Source organism: Scardinius erythrophthalmus (genome assembly GCF_964197995.2).
Source record: "Scardinius erythrophthalmus genome assembly, chromosome: 14".
NCBI lineage: Eukaryota > Metazoa > Chordata > Actinopteri > Cypriniformes > Leuciscidae > Scardinius > Scardinius erythrophthalmus.
The window spans coordinates 18,105,618-18,128,275 of NC_138234.1; the positions used below are offsets into that span (position 1 = coordinate 18,105,618).

Genomic DNA, 22,658 nt, shown 5'->3' on the forward strand with positions numbered 1-22,658 from the left:
TCCAGTCTTTTGGTGATAATCGCATAATACTGTCTGATGTCTATTGCTGCATATTTCAGTACATATTACATACTTCACAGTGCGCAGTAAATGGTGTGCTAAGTCCAAATCTGAGTATTCAATGCATGCAAGTAATTATAGTATGCATACACGGCAAAACTAGTATGAGAAGCACCTATGAATATGTTCGAAAGCAATATGAATGGCAATAAGGAGCACAGAGTCAATAAAAGGATGCAAAAACAAGATGAATTGAGTTGCCTTCTCAGCCTAAAAAGAATCATTAAATTTGCACTGCTGGCCTTGCAGACGTGAAAAAATGCAACGATGCAAGGTTCCCACCATCAAACATAACGTCACACACACACAAACGCTCAGTCAATGCATATGCATCACATAAAACGGTATGATGGATCTTCTGGCGAGAGAACCTCATCAATATTGATGTCAGGAGGGTGAAGAAAGCAGAAAACAATGAGGTTTGTGTCTCGCGGACAGTGTCGAACAACTCTAACTCTCCCTGACGGGGTTAAAAACGACCTCGTGCCCTCGCATTCATCACAGACCTTGTCTGCCTGCCCACAAACATCCCACAATGTCTCTCTCTGAAAATCTCTGATCATCCATCTCAGCGAGAAATCAGGGATTTGGTAGCAGTCGCACTCTCACTTTTTTTTTTTTTATGGTTGTGTGCCTCTAATAATTGCAGTTTTAACTACACGACCATATAAAACTTGTAAACATCATAATTTAGGGCTTTATTTTTGTGTCGTTTTCGTCACTTTCGCAGCTGTTAGCTGCATAGAGAATGTGAGCAGGCCATTTATGCGAGATGTTTAATTTATTTTGTCTACAGGCAGAGATTTTCAAGTTTCAAGTTTAATTTATTTATAAAGCACATTTAAAGTGCTGTACAAAATTGCCTAGGTCCAACACCAACACCAAAATTAAAAGCACAAGAGTACAAATGGGTTTTCCAAATTTTGACGATTTGACACACTTGGCCTTCCATAACGTGTCTTCTTTTAGACTATTGGAAAGAAAACATCCAAAATATTAATTTAAGTGTTTGAAATCTACAGATGCGAAAAGATAAAGTGTAATAAAGCAATTAAAATACAAATCTTTAAAGGCCGTTTTCTCAAAATGACTTATCTCCATTTCACTTGAATCGACCAAACTTTACAGTTTTATTCCTATTTATATTCTGAAGGTTTTTAATGAGGGGTTCGGTTCACTCAGATGTCTATTACAGGAATGGAAAATTGTTGTATTGATTTTATAGCACCTGAAAAACAAGTCAATCTTGCTCAGAAACACGCATGGGATTGCAAAAGGGGGCAATCCATCTCAAACACCTTGTTCAGAAGAGCTTATTAACATTTCATGAGAGAGAGAGAGAGAGAGAGAGAGAGAGAGAGAGTATAAAAAATAAAAAAAGAGAGAAAAAAGAAGGGGAAGTGTTTCTGACATCAGCAGCAGATGAAGGGAGGGAGAAATATTGGATCTATTTATAGGCGGCGCTTGTATGCGCCAAAACCAAGCTTTACACGCTGAGACAGGAACAGGAATCCTCCAGAGAGAAGCCAGAGTCCTGATTAAAACATCAGCACAGCGTCTCTCTCTTCTCTCTCTCTCTCTCTCTCTCTCTCTCTCTCTCTCTCTCTCTCTCTCTCTCTCTCTCTCTCTCTCTCTCTCTCTCTCTCTCTCTCTCTCTCTCTCTCTCTCTCTCTCTCTCTCTCTCTCTCTCTCTCTCTCTCTCTCTCTCTCTCTCTCTCTCTCTCTCTCTCTCTCTCTCTCTCTCTCTCTCTCTCTCTCTCTCTCTCTCTCTCTCTCTCTCTCTCTCTCTCTCTCTCTCTCTCTCTCTCTCTCTCTCTCTCTCTCTCTCTCTCTCTCTCTCTCTCTCTCTCTCTCTCTCTCTCTCTCTCTCTCTCTCTCTCTCTCTCTCTCTCTCTCTCTCTCTGGTTATCATCTTCTCTTTTACACCCTAATTGTGTTTGCTACACTCTTAAAACAAAAGGTTCCAAAAACGGTTACAATCTCATGCCGTTTGAGAAAATGACATTACAGAACCTTTTTAGTTCTCATATGTCATAATAGAACCTTTTTTATTTCCCATTATGTCATAATATATACCTTTTAAGTTCCAATTGTCATCATAAAAGCATTTTTAGTTCTTTCAAAAAACCTTTTTAGTTCTTGTTATGTCATAATGTTGTTTACTCCTCATTTTATCATGATAGAACCTATTTTAGTTCTCATTACATCATGATGGAACCTTTTTTTAGTTCTTATTATGTCATCATAGAACCCTTTTTAAAACTGGTTCTAACAATAGAGCCTTTTTAAGCTCCATTGGTTTTGATGCCAAGAGTGTTTCAGTTTTAAAACTAGTAGCAAGACTCATTACCAAAGTTCATAATGTGCTTTGATTGGTTCTTGATTAAAAAAAAGAGAGTTATTTCCTATTTACTTAAATGTTCTTGAATGTTCCAAAAGGTGGATGTGCAGCGATGTCATAGAAGAACCATTTTTAGTAACCCAAAGAACTATTTAGTAAACAGTACTTAAAAGAACCATTTTTGTCTATTTTAATAATCTTAAGTTTTTTACACTATAAAGTACCTTTTGTGCAATGGAAAGGTTCCATGGATATTAAAGGTTCTTCGTGGAAACATAAATGTCAATAGAGAAACTTGGAAGTAAGTGGAATCTTTACACCAGAGATGCAGTACCAGACCGAAGCTTTAGGTGTCTCATTTCATCACAGGAAGACGAATGGAGAGATAGATTGAGAAAGAGAGCGAGTGATAGTGGAGGGGTAACTGGTTTAGGGAAAACTATTTCCCCTCTTGATGTTGCCTGGCAACAGCGATATCAGACTATTCTAATCTCGTATGTGACTTCACACCTCGTCTCCACCATGTTCATTCAGCTTTACACTTGTGCTGTTTAGCAGGCGCCGTTAGGGAAAACTCACACAACCAGCGACATAAAAAGATGAAGTGTTGGGTTTTTGCGTGTGGAGTCCTTCATCTGAGAGACTCTCTTGAATGGAGTTTACATACAACGAAAAGCCAGCGGGGAAATAATATGCGAGAGTATGAATGCTTTCAAATATATGGAAATATATTTAGAAAATGACTGAATCAAATCAATTAAGCGCTTAGAAAAAAGAATAACAGATAGTCGCAACAATCAACCAACCAACCACTGGAACTATCAATGAACAAATCCAATTAATGATTTGATGAGAGAATGAACAAACAAACAAACAAATGAATCAACCACTGAAACAATCAATCAATCAATGCAATGAATAAATCAATGAGTCAGGGAAAGAACTAATTAAAGAAACAACCATTGGAACAATCAATCAACCAATCCATTGAATGAATCAGTGAGTGAATGAATGAACAAATGAATCACCCACTGAAACAATCAATCAACCAATCCAATGAATGAATCAGTGAGTGAATATATAAACAAATGAATCAACCACTAGAAAAATCAATCAACCAATTCAATGAATGAATCAGTGAGTGAATGAATGAACAAATGAATCAACCAGTAGAACCATCAATCAACAAATCCAATGAATAAATCAGTGAGTGAATGAATGAACAAACAAACAAACAAATGAATCAACCACTGAAACAATCAATCAATCAATGCAATGAATAAATTAGTGAGTGAATGAATGAACAAACAAACAAATTAATCAACCACTGACACAATCAATCAATCAATGCAATGAATAAATCAATGAGTCAGGGAAAGAACTAATTAAAGAAACAACCATTGAAACAATCAATCAACCAATCCAATGAATGAATCAGTGATGAATGAATGAACAAATTAATCAACCCACTGAAACAATCAATCAAACAATCCATTGAATGAATCAGTGAGTGAATGAATGAACAAATTAATCAACCACGGGAACAATCAATCAACCAATCAAATGAATGAATCAGTGAGTGAATGAACAAATTAATCACCCACTGAAACAATCAATCAACCAATCCAATGAATGAATCAGTGAGTGAATGAATGAACAAATTAATCACCCACTGAAACAATCAATCAACCAATCCAATGAATGAATCAGTGATTGAATGAATGAACAAATTAATCAACCACTGGAACAATCAATCAACCAATCCAATGAATGAATCAGTGAGTGAATGAATGAACAAATGAATCACCCACTGAAACAATCAATCAACCAATCCAATGAATGAATCAGTGATGAATGAATGAACAAATGAATCAACCAGTGGAACCATTAATCAACAAATCCATTGAATAAATCAGTGAGTGAATGAATGAACAAACAAACAATTAAATCAACCACTGGAACCATGGCTGTGTCCAAAATCGCCCCCCGATGTACACTCAACCGATGTACACTCAACGGCTAGAGAATACCCATAATGCACTGTGAGAGTTGCACGTCGAATGAATTCCCGCATGAATACCCGAATCATCCATCCGTCCATTTTTCAAACCGCTGGTCCAATGTGGCAACAGCGTAATATCATACAGGTATACATTCCTTTTAAATTGGTTATTAAATTGTTTAATTAAGGTTTATACCTAGTTTCCATGACAGAGTTCAAGATTAATCTTTTCATATTACTACTGGAGCTGCCAGTTTGCTATTATTAAACAGCAAGCACAAAAGCGGCAGCCCTTCCGGCACACTCTGTGTCCGAATTCACTTACTCATTTTCATTCACTCCTTCAAGTGAACTATATTAGTGGAGTAATGTTGGGAATAGTGAATGAGGGTGTGGGGGAGATTACGATCAAGAAATCCCGTGAGTGAATGAACAAACAAACGAACAAACAAATGAATCAACCATTGGAACAGTCAATCAAACAATCCAATGAATCAATCAGTCAGCGAATACGTCATTGAGTCAGTGAATGAACAAATGTGTGTTTGTTGTTTTCTTACCACTTCCGGTTGCAATTTTGTGGCGAGATCATGGATCGCTTTCCCCAGGATAGTGATGGCTGACAAGATGAACACGACCCCAAGGATAACACATGCTCTGGAAAACACACACACACACACACACACACACACACACACACACAGGTACGTTGAGTTACCCACAGCATCAATTCAACAGATGCTTTATTGAGTTCACGGTCTAATTCCCCTCCTGAGTCTGAGTCAATAAAACACGACTCTGAAGCTTCTACTCGCTTTAGTGCCTCATTCTCATTAGTCCTGTCAAGCCCGCTGTTTATAAATGACGAGGGCTGTCGTTCTCTAATTAAGCCTGGTTAATAGGCGAGATCTGTTCCACTATTTACTCAGCCGCAGGGGTAGCTGAGTTAAATCTGGTGAAGTTTTGGTGCCGTTCTGCTCTGTTTCTCACACGCGGATCGTAAAAGGCTTTGCGAGCTCAGTCTGTTTAATCTGCTTTTTGGTTAGTGATTAATTAATCAAACCAAACAAACAAACAAACACACACAGCTACAGTCTCCGGAGATCAAATTAAAATTAAATTAAGACGTGCAGATTAATATAATCTAGTTTATCTAGCAATCAGGCCAAGGAGGAACCCCCCGATGCTGTAGAGATGCTTGTCTGCTAGGTGGATCATGTTTGTTTTGACAGGCAACTGAATGTATTAAGTGTGCTCTAAATATTTGTATCAATACATCCATACATTAAAATAAAGATTTAATAAAAGTGCAATCTAAAAAGCTGCAAACTTGCATTTTATTAGAAACTTAACGAAAGCATTTTCTTTTAGGCATAAAATGGCAATCGCACTCGGATCTGCACCAAAACAATCGCTCCGAGACCGCCTGAACGAGGTTGTCTCGGCCCGATTGCAAACGAACTCTGAACGGTCTGATTCTGAGTGAGCACATTAGTTATCACAGTTGAAAACCAAAAGAGAACCTCTTCATCTTAAAATGTTGTGTAATTGTTCTTTTCAGTGCGAGAATGCTGTCCCAATGAAGCCTTGATTCCAGCTCTAGCTGCATTATAACATTTGTATAGTGTTTGTGTGTGTCTTGACGCTGTTAACTTCTAGACAGCGCTGGGAGATCCAAAGAGCTAGCAATGTATAGGTGTGAAAACACAGTAAATGCAACTCCATAGCAACCACCTAGCAACACTTTAGCAACCACTCAGAACACTTTAGTAACCACAAAGCAACTCCCTAGCATTGTCCTAGCAATCACTCAGAACACCTTAGTAACTAACCACATAGAAAAACACTTATAATCCCAAAGCAACTCCCTAGCAACCACTCTAACATTGAACTTGCATCCACACAGAACACATTCATTCTACCTAGAAACACCCTAGCAATCACTCAGAACACATAAGAAACACACTAACAACCACTTAGAAACACTAGCAACAGCTCAAAACACTTAGTAACTCCATGTAAACTCCCTAGCAACCACTTAGTTGCTAGTGGTTCAATTCACCTTCAACCACCTTAGCAACCACTTTAGCATTGACCTTGCATCCACACAGAACACATTAACATCTGCCCTTACAACCAATCATAACAACCACATAGCAACTCCCAAGCACCACCCAAAACCCCCTAGCAATCACTTAGCAATGCCCTAGAAACCATGCATAACACAATAACATCCACCTAGCAACACTCTATCAACCACTCAGAACACTTTAGTCATCCTATAGTAACTCATTAACAACCATTCTAGCATTGGTCTCGCATCCACACAGAACACACTAACATCTACCTAGCAACGCCCTAGATACCAATCAGAACACCTTAGTATCCACATAGCAACTCCCAAAGAACCACCAAAAACACACCTAGTAATCACTTAGCAATGCCCTAGAAACCATGCAGAACACAATAACATTCATCTAGCAACACTCTAGCAACCACGCAGAACACTTTAGTCACCCCATATCAACTCCCTAACAACCACTCTTGCATTGGTCTTGCATCTACACAGAACACACTAACATCTACCTAGCAACGCCCTAGACACCAATCAGAACACCTTAGTATCCACATAGCAACTCCCAAAGAACCACCAAAAACACACCTAGTAATCACTTAGCAATGCCCTAGAAACCATGCAGAACACAATAACATCCATCTAGCAACCACACAGAACACTTTAGTCATCCCATAGCAACTCCCTAACAACCACTCAGAACAAACTAACAACCACCTAGCAACAACTCAGAACACCTTAGCAACTGCATAGCATCGCCTTGGCACTGTTTTTTTTACACCAGTAAGCACCACTAATATGTTTTTTTAAAATGCAGAGATCTATTTTTAAATCACTATTCTCAAACGGTAAGAGCCTGTTGTGTTTTACAGTGTAAGAGTCTAGCAGTCTAGTAGAAATGTCATCTCGCTAATGCAGCCTGCGTTATGATGTAATCTGTCTCCACGGCGATCCACATCCCAGCAGATTCCCCAAGGGACCGCGGCTCACAGCTTCACCGGCATGCGCATTAGAAATGGATTCATTACGTGTGTGTGTGTGTATCTGTACTGTACGTATGCTACAGGTCTGAGTGTGCTGCTGTCTAGCACACTTCTGCCTTTGTCCTCTCTTTCTCCGCTTCCTCTGCTTTCACAAAGCCCTTCTGCCATCTCTATTGTGTCTTTCAGCCGATAAGGGACGCCGAACACAGAGAGAGACTGTCTAAAGACATGAAACCCAGAGCAGGGTCACTTCACGGGGGACCAGAGAGTCTGTCTGCCGGGCCTCCATCCATCAAACATGGTGGTCTTTAGGAAACGTCAACCTGCTTTAACCTGCTGAGGTAAATTATGCTAGGTTGGTTTACAAGGATCAGCGCATCTGAAACCATTCATTAAATGATTGTTTTAATGGCTATGGTTTGGAAAGGTAATTTGTTGCGTGCTCGTCCGCCCAGTAATGTTCTTCTTCAGCCGAGGAACATGTCAAAATCTCAACATCATTACCTTGAAAGATCAATCTGACCTTCTGCTCTCCTTGTTGCCCAGAAACAACATCTAATTGGCTACCCAGAATCCCCACAGAGCACAAACAATGGCTGCATCAGAAATCACATACTTCCCAACTATATACTAAAAAACAGTATTTGTTTGAATCCAAATTCACAGAACTCAAGTAACCAGATGGCCTTCTTCTTCCGGCGAGATTCTGAAGTGTGCGTACGATGGACACTTTAATATCCCATGAGAACACGGGAGAGGATTTTTGAATGACAGTGAAGCGATGTAACTGATGCGCGAAGGTCACATGATAATGACAGCATGGCGAATGTAGTACGTCAAGATTACATTCATACTACACACATTCATACTATATAGAACGTACAGTCGTAAAGTAATTACTTGTTCAAAATAAGAGAGTATGCGATTTCGGTCGCACCCTATGGCCCGTTCCATGCGTTCACGTCCCATTCCCCACGTTTTCTTTAATCATGGAAGGATCACATGTACTCACATGTATTCTCTGTGCGCCGAATGGACGGCCGCGGCGTTACTGTATCGCCAAATCACGATAATGGAGGACAGGACGTCGAGAGTAGCGTCAAACTGCAAACAGTGATAAAGAGAAGCGTTAAAACATTAAAGACTATTAAATAATGAACATTTAAATATATCAAGCGTGAGACTTACAGCAAACCCAAACGCTGATGCACTATGCCGCATTATAGAAACAGCTGCAAAAGAAATGAGAAAAAGTTAGTTCACATGAAGATGGTTTAAGTATTTTATTTTTTTAAATTTAGTTGGACAAACTTTAAACGTGAAGTGTTTATTAAAATAGTATTATTATTATTTTTAAATAAATGAAATATTTAATTGGTTGGACAAACATGTTTTAAGTGTGATTTATTTAAAAAATAATAAATACATATGAAACGAAAAATAAAATAAATAAAAATAAACGTGAAATGTTTAAAATATTGTTTAAACATATTTTAATTTAATAAATTATATAAATTAGTTCAAATATTTTACAATTAATATAGTCCATAATTTGGAAAAACTTTAAATGTATGTAAATAAATAAATAAAAACATTTTACAATAAAAAATATAAAAAGTTAGTTAGTCAGACAAACAGATTAACATCCCTTAAACATCTAAAAATTATGCCAGCAATGGAAATGTTGTGAATTAATGAGCATTTTAATTCCTTTACTTTTCACAGCCTGTACACAATGACTAACCACTCCAGCATTCAGGCAACTGTATATTGTAAATAATGATTTTGATAAGTGTTTGTCTCAAATATACACCTAAACAATATATATATATGCATTCCTCTGCTGTAAAGCTGTGCGTCTGAATGATTTCCAGCAGCTAAAGTGTCCTGGATCAGATTTCATCTCTTCACACTGTGATGTCAGCACATGGTGTGGATCTGAGCTACCCAAACAGCACTGTGGCTCATGTCCAGTTATCGACCTAATATTGACCTCTAATGCACCTGAATCCTCTATCCTGAGACTGGATGAGCGATCCGAGATATTCCATCCACCTCTACAGGGTCAGCCAAACTCTCAAAGGTACCCAGATCTGCTTTTCAGGGCTGTTTGTGCTTCTATTTCCCAATTGATTGTACAGTACAGCACTAAAGAAGTTAGAGTGTAGTATGGTACAGTATAGTTTAAATGTGGTGCAGAAGTATCAGAACATTTCCCTAACATTAGCGTATGGTTCCCATTTGGTTATCAATTCCTAATGTTCAAAAAAATTTCTCTATTTCTTTTATAACCACGAATTAGGAACCAAAAATTGTCAGCTGGGATGAAATTAAGGTGATGTTGCAAACGTCCAGTCTTGCCAGAGTTGCATTCAGTACAAATCATACAGCATTAGGCCCGTTCACACCATGGACGATAACTATGACGATACAGTTATCGTTAGATATCGCTTTTGGTGTGAACATGCCTTTAGTCAAAGTTTGCACACACATTCAAATGGCAAAAGTCATTACTCAAAAACAAACACACACACTCTCTGTTCCTCAGAAACCCTGTTAAAAATGAATAACGGAGCTGCTGCGGCATGAGATTAAAGATTTAGCAGTTTCTAAATATAAATTCTGTTCCTTTTAGAGAAATCCACTCTGTTTTAGACGACTCGCGCCGGCCGATTTCAAGTCCTCAAGAGGCCAAGCTCAAGAAACACATCGACAGTGTCAATAAAACATTTATAATCGATGCAGTCATTCATTGTCCCACAGAATCCCATCGGACACGCTCTAAAGAACCACACACATTGTCTCGTGAACAACGTCTACATCTTAATCTTACGACGAACTTCAGGAGTTTAGTTGTACCACATGCAGAGCATCTTGGGTAACAGGAAAGGATTTATGAAGAGTTGTGTATCTGCGGAAAGCTGAAACCATTCCCTGCTCATTAAGAAGTCATATTTATGCTGATTTTCAAGTGAAGTCAGCAGCTTCTACAAGGAGTGCTGATACTGCGGCCCGAGCCGATCAAGAAAATAATGAAGCTTGAAAAACCGTAGGATATCGTAGGATCACAATGAAGTATTGTGTGTATCCAGGATTACAGGCGAGAAATCAGCTTCAATCAGTCACAGATGCAGACTTAACTAACAAGCCAGCTAACAGGGAATGTTCTCAGAAGTTATGAATAAACGTTCTTCCAGTAACATTAATAGAACGTTCGTTCAACGTTATCAGGTCTTTAATAATTTTCCCAAAACGTTAGCACAAAAACGTATATCATTATGGAATGTTTTTGCTGAAACATTTTAGTTGGACATTCGTCCGACTGTTTCAGAATGTCCAGAGGACATTCAAAACTGACATTCCCATAATGCTTCTAAAACGCTAAAATGGAAGGTTCCCTTAAAGGGATAGTTCACTTTGAAATTAATTTTTGATATGTTTTAGCTTACCTCAAGGGCATTCAAGATGTAGGTGTCTTTGTTTCCGCAGTAGTTTCAATTTTGATATTTTTAGGTCAAACCGTTCTTGTCTGTCAGTCATATAATGCATGTCGATGGTCACTGTTTCAAAACACAAGCTCAGAGTCCAAATTAAAACAATTCCCCATCGTCCAAATTAAACAATTCCCCATCATAAGTACACATTGATGGCCTAAGACACGAAACGAGCGGTTTGTGTGAGAAAACGAACAGTATTTATATCGTTGTTATTTCTTGAAAACAACACACGTCCAAATGATCTGACGGCGCGGGCGGGTATAGATATATTCATAGATGTCGCCTTGGCTACGGTTTCGTTCCAATGAACTGCAGTAGCGAAGGCGACATCTAGTGTATACATCTATACCCGCCCGCGCGCGGGTATAGATGTATACACTAGATGTCGCTTGGCTACGGTTTCGTTCCAATGAACTGCAGTAGCCAAGGCGACATCTATGAATATATCTATACCCGCCCGCGCCGTCAGATCATTTGGACGTGTGCTGTGTTACAAGAGGTAACAACGATATAAATACTGTTCGTTTTCTCACACAAACCGCTCGTTTCGTGTCTTAGGCCATCAATGTGTACTTATGATGGGGAATTGTTTAATTTGGACGATGGGGAATTGTTTTAATTTGGACTCTGAGCTTGTGTTTTGAAACAGTGACCATCGACATGCATTATATGACTGACAGACAAGAACGGTTTGACCTAAAAATATCAAAATTGAAACTACTGCGGAAACAAAGACACCTACATCTTGGATGCCCTTGAGGTAAGCTAAAACATATCAAAAATTAATTTCAAAGTGAACTATCCCTTTAATGTTTGGGGATACCAAGAGGGAAAAAAAAGTTTTTAAAACCTTTAAAAAAACTGGAGAACATATGTTCAGAGATCATAATGGAAACATTGGCCCTTAATGTGATTTAGTTTTAGTTTTAGTTTGGTATTAAACTGAAATTGTAGTATGCGCAGTGTGATTTGTAGTGTAAAAAAAGTCAATGTTGCAAAAACTCACAATTTCAAGGTTAAATCTCACAATTCTGAGAAAAATAGTCAGAATTGCAAGATATAACTCTCAATTCTGACTTTTTTTCATGCAATTGTGAGTTTATATCTCACAATTCAAACTTTTTCTCATAATTGTGAGATTTAACCTTGAAATTGTGAGCTATAAAGTCCGAATTGCGAGATATAAACTCACAATTTTGAGAAAAAAGTCAGAGTTCTGAGATATAAACATGAAATTCCGAGTTATAAAGTCTGTACTGCGAGATATGTAATCACAATTTTGGGCAAAAAATTCAGAATTGTGAGATATAAATTTGAAATTAGGAGTTATAAAGTCCAAATTGCGAGATATAAACGCAGAATTTTGAGGAAAAAAGTCAGAATTGTGAGATACAAACAGTTTTGCGAAAAAAGTCAGAATTGTGAGATATAAACTTGAAATTGCGATTTATAAAGTCTGTACTGCAAGATATAAAATCACAGTTTTGGGCAAAAAATTCAGAATTGTGAGATATAAACTTGAAATTAGGAGTTATAAAGTCCAAATTGCGAGATATAAACACAATTTTGAGGAAAAAAGGTCTAATTGTGAGATATAAACACAATTTTGAGAGAAAAAAAGTCAGAATTGTTAGATATAAACTCGAAATTGTGAGTTATAAAGTCCGAATTGCGAGATATAAACTCGAAATTGTGAGTTATAAAGTCCGAATTGCGAGATATAAACTCACAATTTTGAGAAAAACTCAAAAACTGTACTTTTTTACGTCCTGGTGGAAACAAGATTTAATAGCTATTGCGCAATTTATCGTAACTCATCAAGTTGCGGCACCAAAAGATTTGTTTGGTAACGTTTTTATCTTAAAGTTACTTTTGGACCCTGTTTTTATAGAATTTCACAAAACTTTGCTTATTGTTGGCTGTTTGCATTTCACTAGATTTGGTAATTAGATTTGGTTACGTTTTATATGGCGTTTGTCACATGACCGTTAGCGTTCTTTCCGCACATTCACGTTGCACGTTTCACCACGCAAACTTGCACAACTCATACAGTGCTCTGACAAAAAATATCACAACACTAATTTCATGAGAACGTGTAAAATCTATTTCATTCCAGTTTGTTACACGTATCGCACTGTGAGTGAACATGCTGCTGCTATGCGGCAACGACCGCGTTGTGACAGTTATTCTCAGATGTATCAGTGGCGCATGATGTATAAAACTCTTTGAAGATCTTGTCCTTGACTGCTCAAGGAAGCTAGCCTTGTCTGCTTTCTTTTAGGTGTTTTTTTGTGTGTGTGTCTGTGAAAATAGGGCAGAATCTGTATAGCTGGTGAGTTGCAGAATGTTGAAATCCAACACAACAGCTGCTATAAAAAAACCTGTCTTCCGCTCGGTCTGTCTTTTTGACACACACAAAAGCATCCTCTCACACACACACACACACACACACACACACACCAAAACAGGGAATGTGATCTAGTTTCTGTGTCAGAGTTGGTGAATACATTTGCATGTTGTTATCACTTACAGGACATTTTCAAGAAACAATTCTGCAGTCTCATGAAAGACTTTTGACTGGTCAGTGTTGTTGTTATGATAGCCTACTACAAAAACTAATGGTATTGCTAATACCTGTAGCAACTTTCTACATGCTTAGATAGTAATAGTTGAATAAATAGATTGTCTTTATGGTTTTTGATTGGTTATGTTAATTAATCCTGTGTGTATTTAAGCCCTGAGTTTCTTTAGTTCTCTGTATTTTCCGGTATATGTTATGTGGTTCAGTGACCACACCCACACACCCATGTACAACACACTGTAAAACTAATACGTTAAAGCTAATAAATTAGTATATTTTAGTTGATATCAGATACTAAAAAGTGCTAACACTAATACTAAAACCGAAATGTTAACTTGAGCAGATTTCAGTTACAATACTATAAAACCTATAGCCTACTATTGCTAACACTAATGCTAATTGTAATGTTATTGCTAACACTAATGCTAATTGTAATGTTATTGCTAACACTAATGTTTGTAATGTTAATGCTAAAACTAATATGTTAAAGCTAACATATAAGATATTCTATTCCAGTAGATATTCCTCAGACTGTTTACCAACTCTGAAACTGTGACTTTTTTTAGCTTTTCGTCTAGTTGTTTTCACAAACCCGTTTACTTGACTCACTTGATGTTTTAAAAAAACAGAGGAGGTGCAGAGAGGGCAAAGCACCCTCCACCTCTCTCTCTCTCTCTCTCTCTCTCTCTCTCTCTCTCTCTCTCTCTCTCTCTCTCTGTCTTCCATCTTTTATTTTTAGACACGGGGCTCTATGGGAGTTGGCATGCTGGCTTTTACAGGCTGGTAGTGCTGAATGCATTAATATGAGAGTGAACTACCCCTCCTCTATCTGTGACCTCTCCTCGCAGTGTGATATTTACATTCTGTGCCGCAAGAAAATCTTCCACACACACACACACACACACACACACACACACACTAATTTAGTTTTCTTCAGTTTGAAGTCAGTAAATCCTCCAAGAACAGACATTTAAACACATTTCATTGCAGCAAATAGCGCTTATTTCCCCGCAGCAGATGCATTTCTAGACATGTTTATTAAGTTTGGAGGTATGCGAGCGCATTTGTGCGAGTGTGTGAAGCAGAAGACACTCTGTCGCTGAGAGCGTGTTAATTGGCTGCACTGGAAGCTTCGAGACATCTGGGAATTCAGATCTCACAGTCTGGCATATATTAGACCATTTCTCTTCTTCTCCTCCCCCAGCCGTTAATGAAAAAAGAGCCGTCCCGCTTACACTTCAGATAGCGTAAACTCACAAGCGCTTCAGCGAAGATAGCAAGACTCAGACCGCCAGGCAGTAAACTGATCAGACACTTTATCTGAACTGATTCGAGGATAATTCGGTTAAAACCATAATCCACCAGATTTGATCTTCTCAAAACCCATACTGACCCAAATGCACAGTACCCAAACATAACGCTAATGCTCTTGAAGACTGTGTGGAAGTCGAGGTGGGATTTTCGTGGCTTTTAGTGAATATTTAGTAACTTTGAGTTCTCTATATGCTAGGGCACTTATAAAAAGTGGTGTTTAAATGCATGCCCTTATGTGAGGCGAATGGAAAAAATGGGCGAAACAAATCACACAGACTTACATTAAAGAGGGGCAAGTGTCATTTCTATAGATGCCTTATTGATGGTAGGATCAATAAGTTATGACAACAGTTTTAAGTTACTGTAACTCATCAAAATATGTTAAGCAAATTCAACTTTTTATATAAGTTATACAAGAGTCAACTCGATAAGTCAGTTTAAGTTACAGAGTAATAATAAAGTTCAGTGAACTTAACATTTTAAGTTCAAACCTACTGGCAATGACGAGGGGGAAAACATCACAGATACTTGGGGTTGGACATGGACCAATATAAATCCACATACAAACAGCTTAGCAACCACCTAGAACACCCTAGCAACGGCTTATACACCACCCCGAACACCCCAGGAACCACATAGGAATGCTAAAGCAGCCACCAACAACATTGTAGCATTGTGGCGGTGACTATATTTCACATGCTAACACGTGTAATTTCCTTCATGTATTGTGTATATAAAACTAACAGCAACACTTATTCAACTCAGCATAAAAGTTTCACTCACTTTTTTTTATGCATGTTCAAGACATCAACGCCTTGTCAAATCATTCCTTGACTACCAGTTAACCACTGATCAAATATTTAGTTTCCCAGCGTGTTTGCATATCAATATTTGCTTGTAGTTTTCAAGTCTGTGTGTGTTTAAAAGTGCAGGTTCAATGAACGAAGAACATGAAGTGAGTGTGCTGGAGAGGAAGTGAGGCTTTCTGACAATTTTTTTTAGAATTATGCTAAAAGCTAATGCTAACACTAAACTGTGCCTCTATCACTCTGCACTCTTTATTCTCCCACAAAATTCAACTCAAATCAAGATTTATGTCTGTTTATTTATTTTGTAACTATTCAGGATAAGTCAACTGCTCATCACAAAATAAGCTAGCTAGCTGCTATGAAGCTAGGTGTTGCTATGGTCTTGCTAATGTTTTCTTGAGTGTTGCTAGGTGGTTGCTTAATGGCTCAAGCAAGCACCATGACTCAATGTAGAATAAATCTAAATATTTTGTGTTTTCACACATTAATTTACCAAAAATATGAACTCTATCTCAATCATTTTGCCCTCAGCTGTCTGCAATCATTTCCGCTAAATTGTAGCCATTACTGATAGAGGGGAGTTTAAATGACAACATCTCTCAAGCGTCGTTGCTCTGGAGTTGCTATGTGACAGAATATTCACAGCCTGGCAACGTGAGTCCCAGAGTCCCCGTCCAACTCTGGAAGTGTAAGGTGAGTCATTTAGTTCCCGAGGGATGGAGCACCAAGTAAGAAACCATTCCTTCAAAATCATACATTAAATCCAGTGCAGGGCTTCTGTTTGCTTAAAATCAGCTGCTCCAAGATTAAACCACAAGGCCTGGAAGCGGTCTATGAAATGATTAAGCACACTTTGTGCTGAGAAAACAACAACAGTCTTCGTAACACCAAACTTGAGTATCCCAGCTTAATGATTTAAGGGAATATTCTGGGTTCAAGTTAAGCTCTATCAAAAGCATTTGTGGCATAATGCCGATTAAAACCTAAAACGTTTCTCTGATCTTTTTGGAAATGGAAGGTCAAGTTAAGTGCACTGCATTTTGGGATACAGTTTTCCAGAAAACTGCAACTGTAATCCAGGAATCCAGGAAAATTCAAAGCATACTATATAGTACAGAAATAAGGAGAGTATGCCAGTATGCGGTTGAAAACATAAGAATTGTCTCCACAGTACATTAAGCTCTTTTGAAGCCCCTTTAAAGTAAATTTTACAAAAGAGCAAGATACTGTTTTCCATTATATGACTACTATTTTTACAGTCTCCCAGTTTTGTACGTCTGAGAATATTTTGTATTTGTAGCTGAGAATAAAGTGTGCTATGAATGTATTTGGTTGTCAAAGTTCCCATATGTCTGTGTTTATCCTGTGCATCTTCTTTCAGTGACGATTATCAAAGTAATCTTGTAGAACAACCAGGAAGAAACCAGTCAAACCAGATCTTGTGTATCAAGCTTGTGGCACGGAACCAAACAACATGCAGATGTGGGTCAGAGGTGAAAAAATGTGTAAATAAATTTATAAGTATTAAATGAATTATAAAATATGTATTATTAAAATATAATTACAGGTAATTATATAATAATATATAAAATAAATATATACATTTTATATTAATATTTTATATTATATAAATATATTTATATCTTATTTATAAAAAATATTAAATTATATATATAATTTAATTATATATATATACGGGCCTACGGGCCGAACGGCAGTGCAGAGTACCCAGTCCTCTTGGGGTCTCTAGAAGGGGTGCTGGAAAGTGCTCTGACTGGGTACTCCGTCGTTCTACTGGGGGACTTCAACGCCCACGTGGGCAGCGACAGTGACACCAGGAGGGGCGTGATTGGGCGGAACGGCCCCCCATGATCTGAACCCGAGCGGTGTTCAGTTATTGGACTTCTGAACTTGTCCATAACGAACACCATGTTCAAGCATAAGGGTGTCCATCAGTGCACATGGCACCAGGACACCCTAGGCCGGAGGTCAATGATCGACTTTGTGGTCGTTTATTCCGACCTCCGGCCGTATGTCTTGGACACTCGGGTGAAGAGAGGGGCAGAGCTGTCAACTGATCACCACCTGGTGGTGAGTTGGATCCGATGGCAGGGGAGGAATCTGAATAGACTCGGCAAACCCAAACGTACTGTGAGAGTCTGTTGGGAACGTTTGGCCGAGTCCCCTGTCAGAGGAATCTTCGATTTCCACCTCCGGTGGAGCTTCGACCAGATCCCGAGGGAGTCTGGAGACATTAAGTCCGAGTGGACCACGTTCTCCACCTCCATTGTCGACGCGGCCACTCGGTGCTGAGGCCGTAAGATCTCCGGTGCCTGTCGAGGCGGCAACTGGAAGTAAGGGATGCCGTCAATCTGAAGAAGGAGTCCTATCGGGCCTGGCTGGCTTGTGGGACTCCTGAGGCAGCTGACGGGTACCGGCAGGCCAAATGGACTGCAGTCCGGGTGGTTGTGGAGGCAAAAAATCGGGCCTGGGAGGAGTTCGGCGAGGCCTTGGAGAAGGACTATCGGCTGGCCTCGAAGAGATTCTGGCAAACCGTCCGGCGCCTCAGGAGAGGGAAACAGTGCCCAACACTGTTTACAGTGGAGGTGGGCAGCTGTTGACCTCAACTCGGGATGTCGTCGGACAGTGGAAGGAATACTTTGAGGATTTCCTCAATCCCACCAACACGTCTTCCATTGAGGAAGCAGAGGCTGAGGGCTCGGAGGTGGACTCATCCATCACCCAAGCTGAAGTCACTGAGGTAGTCAAGAAGCTCCTCGGTGGCAAGTACCTTAAGTCTCTGGATGTTGTGGGGCTGTCTTGGCTGACAGGGGGATCACACTTCTCAGCCTCCCTGGGAAAGTCTATGCCAGGGTACTGGAGAGGAGAATATGGCCGATGGTAGAACCTCGGATTCAGGAGGAACAGACCACACGATTTCGTCTCTGCTTTTTGCGAATTATGTTGTCGTGTTGGCCTCAACAGACCAGGACCTTCAGCATGCACTGTGACGGTTTGCAGCCGAGTGTGAAGCAGCTGGGATGAGAATCAGTGCCTCCAAATCCGAGGCCATGGTCCTCAATCGGAAAAGGGTAGCTTGCCCACTTCAGGTTGGTGGAGAGTTCCTGCCTCAAGTGGAGGAGTTCAAGTATCTTGGGATCTTGTTCACGGGTGAGGGAAGGATGGAACGGGAGATTGACAGACGGATCGGTGCAGCTTCTGCAGTAATGCGGTCGATGTACCGGTCTGTCGTGGTGAAGAAGGAGCTGAGCTGCAAGGCAAGGCTCTCGATTTACCGATCAATCTACAATCCTACTCTCACCTATGGTCATGAGCTGTGGGTCATGACCGAAAGGACAAGATCTCGGATACAGGCGGCCGAAATGAGCTTTCTCCGCAGGGTGGCTGGGCGATCCCTTAGAGATAGGGTGAGGAGCTCGGTCACTCGGGAGGAGCTCAGAGTAGAGCCGCTGCTCCTCCACATCGAGAGAGGCCAGCTGAGGTGGCTCGGGCATCTGTTCCGGATGCCTCCTAGACGCCTTCCCGGGGAGGTGTTCCAGGCACGTCCGACCGGGAGGAGACCCCGGGAAGACCTAGGACATGCTGGAGGGATTATGTCTCCCGGCTGGCCTGGGAACGCCTTGGTGTCCCCCCGGAAGAGCTGGAGGAAGTGTTTGGGGAGAGGGAAGTCTGGGCATCTCCAGACTCCAGACTGGGCCCCCGCGACCTGGTCCCGGATAAGCGGAAGAAGATGGGATGGGATGGGATGGGAAAAAAGATACTGTATATATATATATATATATATATATATATATATATGTATGGAATTAAATAATTTAGGTATTATATAAATGATTATTCTACGCTCTATGTAAAAAAAAAAAAAAAACTATAAAAAAACAGCCACAGAAAACTACAGAAATCTACATAAAAAACTACATAAAAAAAACTTGTCCTTTAAAACTACATCACAGTCCTAAAAGACAAAAGAATTAAGAGCTCATCTTCAAAACAGGATATGACATCATACAGGTCTGTATCATCAAGGGGTTCATGATGCTCTAGATGAAGGGCCAGATACTCACTGAACGCAGCGATGGCTAAGATCATCGTCACCACAATGGAGACCCACGATACCCATAACGCCTTTTTTCTGTAACTCTGAGCCTCGTGGGGTTTCAGACGCATACTGCTCTCCAGAAGACCTGCTGAGGGACAGTGCTCGGTTAGATTACGCCATCTTTCCTCACATCTAAACACATCCTACATGTGTCTCAGAGGAATTTAATGCCATTTATTCTGAAATAAGTCCATAAAGTGTATGAAACAGACTTGTCACAGGCTCAAAAGATTTGACTCAAAAGTCCAATTATATAAATGCTTGTTTTCTTTAGCAGAGTGTTTCTGTATTTTGATTTAAAGTCAGCATTACTTTTTTTAATGAAATAGGCCTACTGAAGTATTTATTATAAATGATTTATCCGTGAACATCATTATTTTGTATAAATTCATGTGCCCTTGTTAGCAACCTGTCACTCACATAAGATCCACTCACATAAGATCCGCAAACCACAACCATCCAATCAATTCCCCATGGACAAAATCAAGTCCCGCCCACATTTATTTTTTCAATCGCAACTTCCATTTCATACCGACTTTAAAGCATAATTCGAAAATATCTGTTTTGTGAATTTTGTTCTCCAAATTATGACAAGTGACATTTTGACAAGTGAGCACAATAAAATCACAGAAGAATTCATTCAGAAAAGAATCAGCTATGCAATGAATGAATCTGTTGTCACAGAATATGTTCGGGGCAAGTTGTCACACGTTTAATATGCTGTAACTTTAAACAATGAATTAATTACACGTTATGCAAAACAATAGTTAGATTTAGTTTTAATAGTTATATATATATATATATATATATATATATATATATATATATATATATTAAATCTGAGGTCAAATATTTATTTTTTATATATAGGCTACTGTATAATGTAGGCTAATATATTTTTAGGCATTGACTAGCCTATAATAAATGTAATATGTTGTGGAAAATGCTTTATTTAATATAATTTTGTAGTCAAGACTTTAATGTTTGTGTACAGAACCTGACTTAAACCAATAAACCAACCCTGATCAATTTTCCCTGAGTAAACGTGTGACAACTTGCCCCGTGCTCCGCTTTACATGTATTTTTCAATGCAAATAAACTCTATTAAAAGTATTTAAGCCGGAACTCCGTACCGTTGTCATCTGGCTCTCCTATTTTCATCTGCTGCTCCATGTTGAAAGTGTCTGCTAGGTTCGAATGGTGTCCGTTTGCAGGAATCGATCCTGGATCCACTACGGCTGGATCCGGAACAGAAGCAGGAGCACCTGGACCGGGGTCTACAGGACCGGCATTGGGGTCAGCAGCTGAGGAAGGGTCCGTCATGATGACTCGGTCCCGGGTTCAAATGGTCAGAAGCATCCGAAGAATGTGACACCTGGTCGCGAGCGGAGGAGATGCGCACTGCTGGAGAGCCTCAGCGCATCATTCGCTCGAGCGCGAGCGCGCACGCACACACACACTCTAATTAAAAACACACACGTGTGAAGCACAGCGTGCACTTTACAAACAAAGCTTGCTCTTCAAAATAAGTAAAAAGTATTATTATTAAATAAAAGTAGTGGGAATTTAGAGAATCCGTCTGGGAGCTCTGGTGTCGTGTGACCAAACAAACATCTGTCTGTGTGCATATTAAACAAACACCTCACACTTCAACTCATACAGTAACCACTTATGTGAATAGTACATCTGAAGGAACACATGGAAAGAAAATAAATGGGAGGGAAAAAAGAAAGAAAAAAGCTAGTTCATTTTGGCACAATATTATTACGATTAACCTATACAAAATTGTTGGGGTAGGCTAACAGTTCATCAACCTTATACATTGGGATGGATTTTATCTGGTAAAAATAGATAGATAGATAGATAGATAGATAGATAGATAGATAGATAGATAGATAGATAGATAGATAGATAGATAGATAGATAGATAGATAGATAGATAGATAGATAGATAGATAGATAGATAGATAGATAGATAGATAGATAGATAGATAGATAGATAGATAGATAGATAGATTACAATTCAAATCAATTCAGTAGCGGAGCTTTAGCGACATCTTGTGTGACAAAGTCATTATTGCAGTTTACGAAACTAAAAAAAGGTCTGTTAATTTACACGTCTAGAATAAAAGCGAAATTACTTTTGAGTGGCATGTTAATAATATTAATATAAGATAATGTAACATTGGTTACGGAAAAGTTGTTTCAAAGAAATGTGTAATAGCCTACATTTCTTTGAAACAACTTTTCCGACCAAAATGTCCAACCTTTTCCGACTTTCAAAATATAACCCCTGCAACCAAAATCATCAACCAAAATCTGACGTTACTACTTTCTACTCAAGGACCTGGACACAAATGTAGTGGAGTAAAAAGTTTCAAATGTGAAGTTGAAGTAAAAAGTTTCCAGAAAAAATAATACTCAAAAGTACAGATAGGCTACTCAAAAAGTGTAGGCTACTTGAGTACAGTACTCAAGTAAATGTAATTTCTTACTGTCCACCTCTGCATTTTATTTAAACAAACTTTTAACTATAAGATGCGATTAATCGTTTGATTGTTATTATTATATGCATAGCCTATATATTATTATAATAGGCCTGAGTTAAATTAGGGCATTTAAGTAGCTTTTTTAAAGGGGCATTATGTAAGATTTACAGCTAGTGGTTGAAATGGGTACTGCAGTTCAAATTCAAAATATTAGACAGGGTTGTTTCTCCGGCCCCTCTTCCTCAGACTCGACGCTCACACGGGTTTCCAGATTGAGGACACGCAACAAGACCGAGCGCAATTAACAATGGAAGGTGAGGAGATATAAACACATGTAAGTTGATTTATCCGTGTTTTAATATGCTCCCGTTCATAGAGATTTAGATGG

At 39.1% G+C, this 22,658-nt stretch overlaps 1 protein-coding gene across 1 annotated transcript in view; it reads right to left on the reverse strand.

The window, feature by feature from the left end:
* tmem163b (transmembrane protein 163b) overlaps window positions 1-21,405 on the reverse strand; it is a 30,851-nt gene extending 9,446 nt beyond the window's left edge. Inside the window, exons 1-5 of the mRNA XM_081385549.1 lie at window positions 20,915-21,405; window positions 19,747-19,866; window positions 8,649-8,692; window positions 8,473-8,564; window positions 4,964-5,060 (exon numbers count right to left, since the gene is read on the reverse strand). Coding sequence (XP_081241675.1) covers window positions 4,964-5,060; window positions 8,473-8,564; window positions 8,649-8,692; window positions 19,747-19,866; window positions 20,915-21,104 — 543 coding nt within the window. The 5' untranslated portion in view covers window positions 21,105-21,405. The remainder of the gene's footprint in view (window positions 1-4,963; window positions 5,061-8,472; window positions 8,565-8,648; window positions 8,693-19,746; window positions 19,867-20,914) is intronic.
* Between the last annotated feature and the right edge of the window lie 1,253 nt (window positions 21,406-22,658).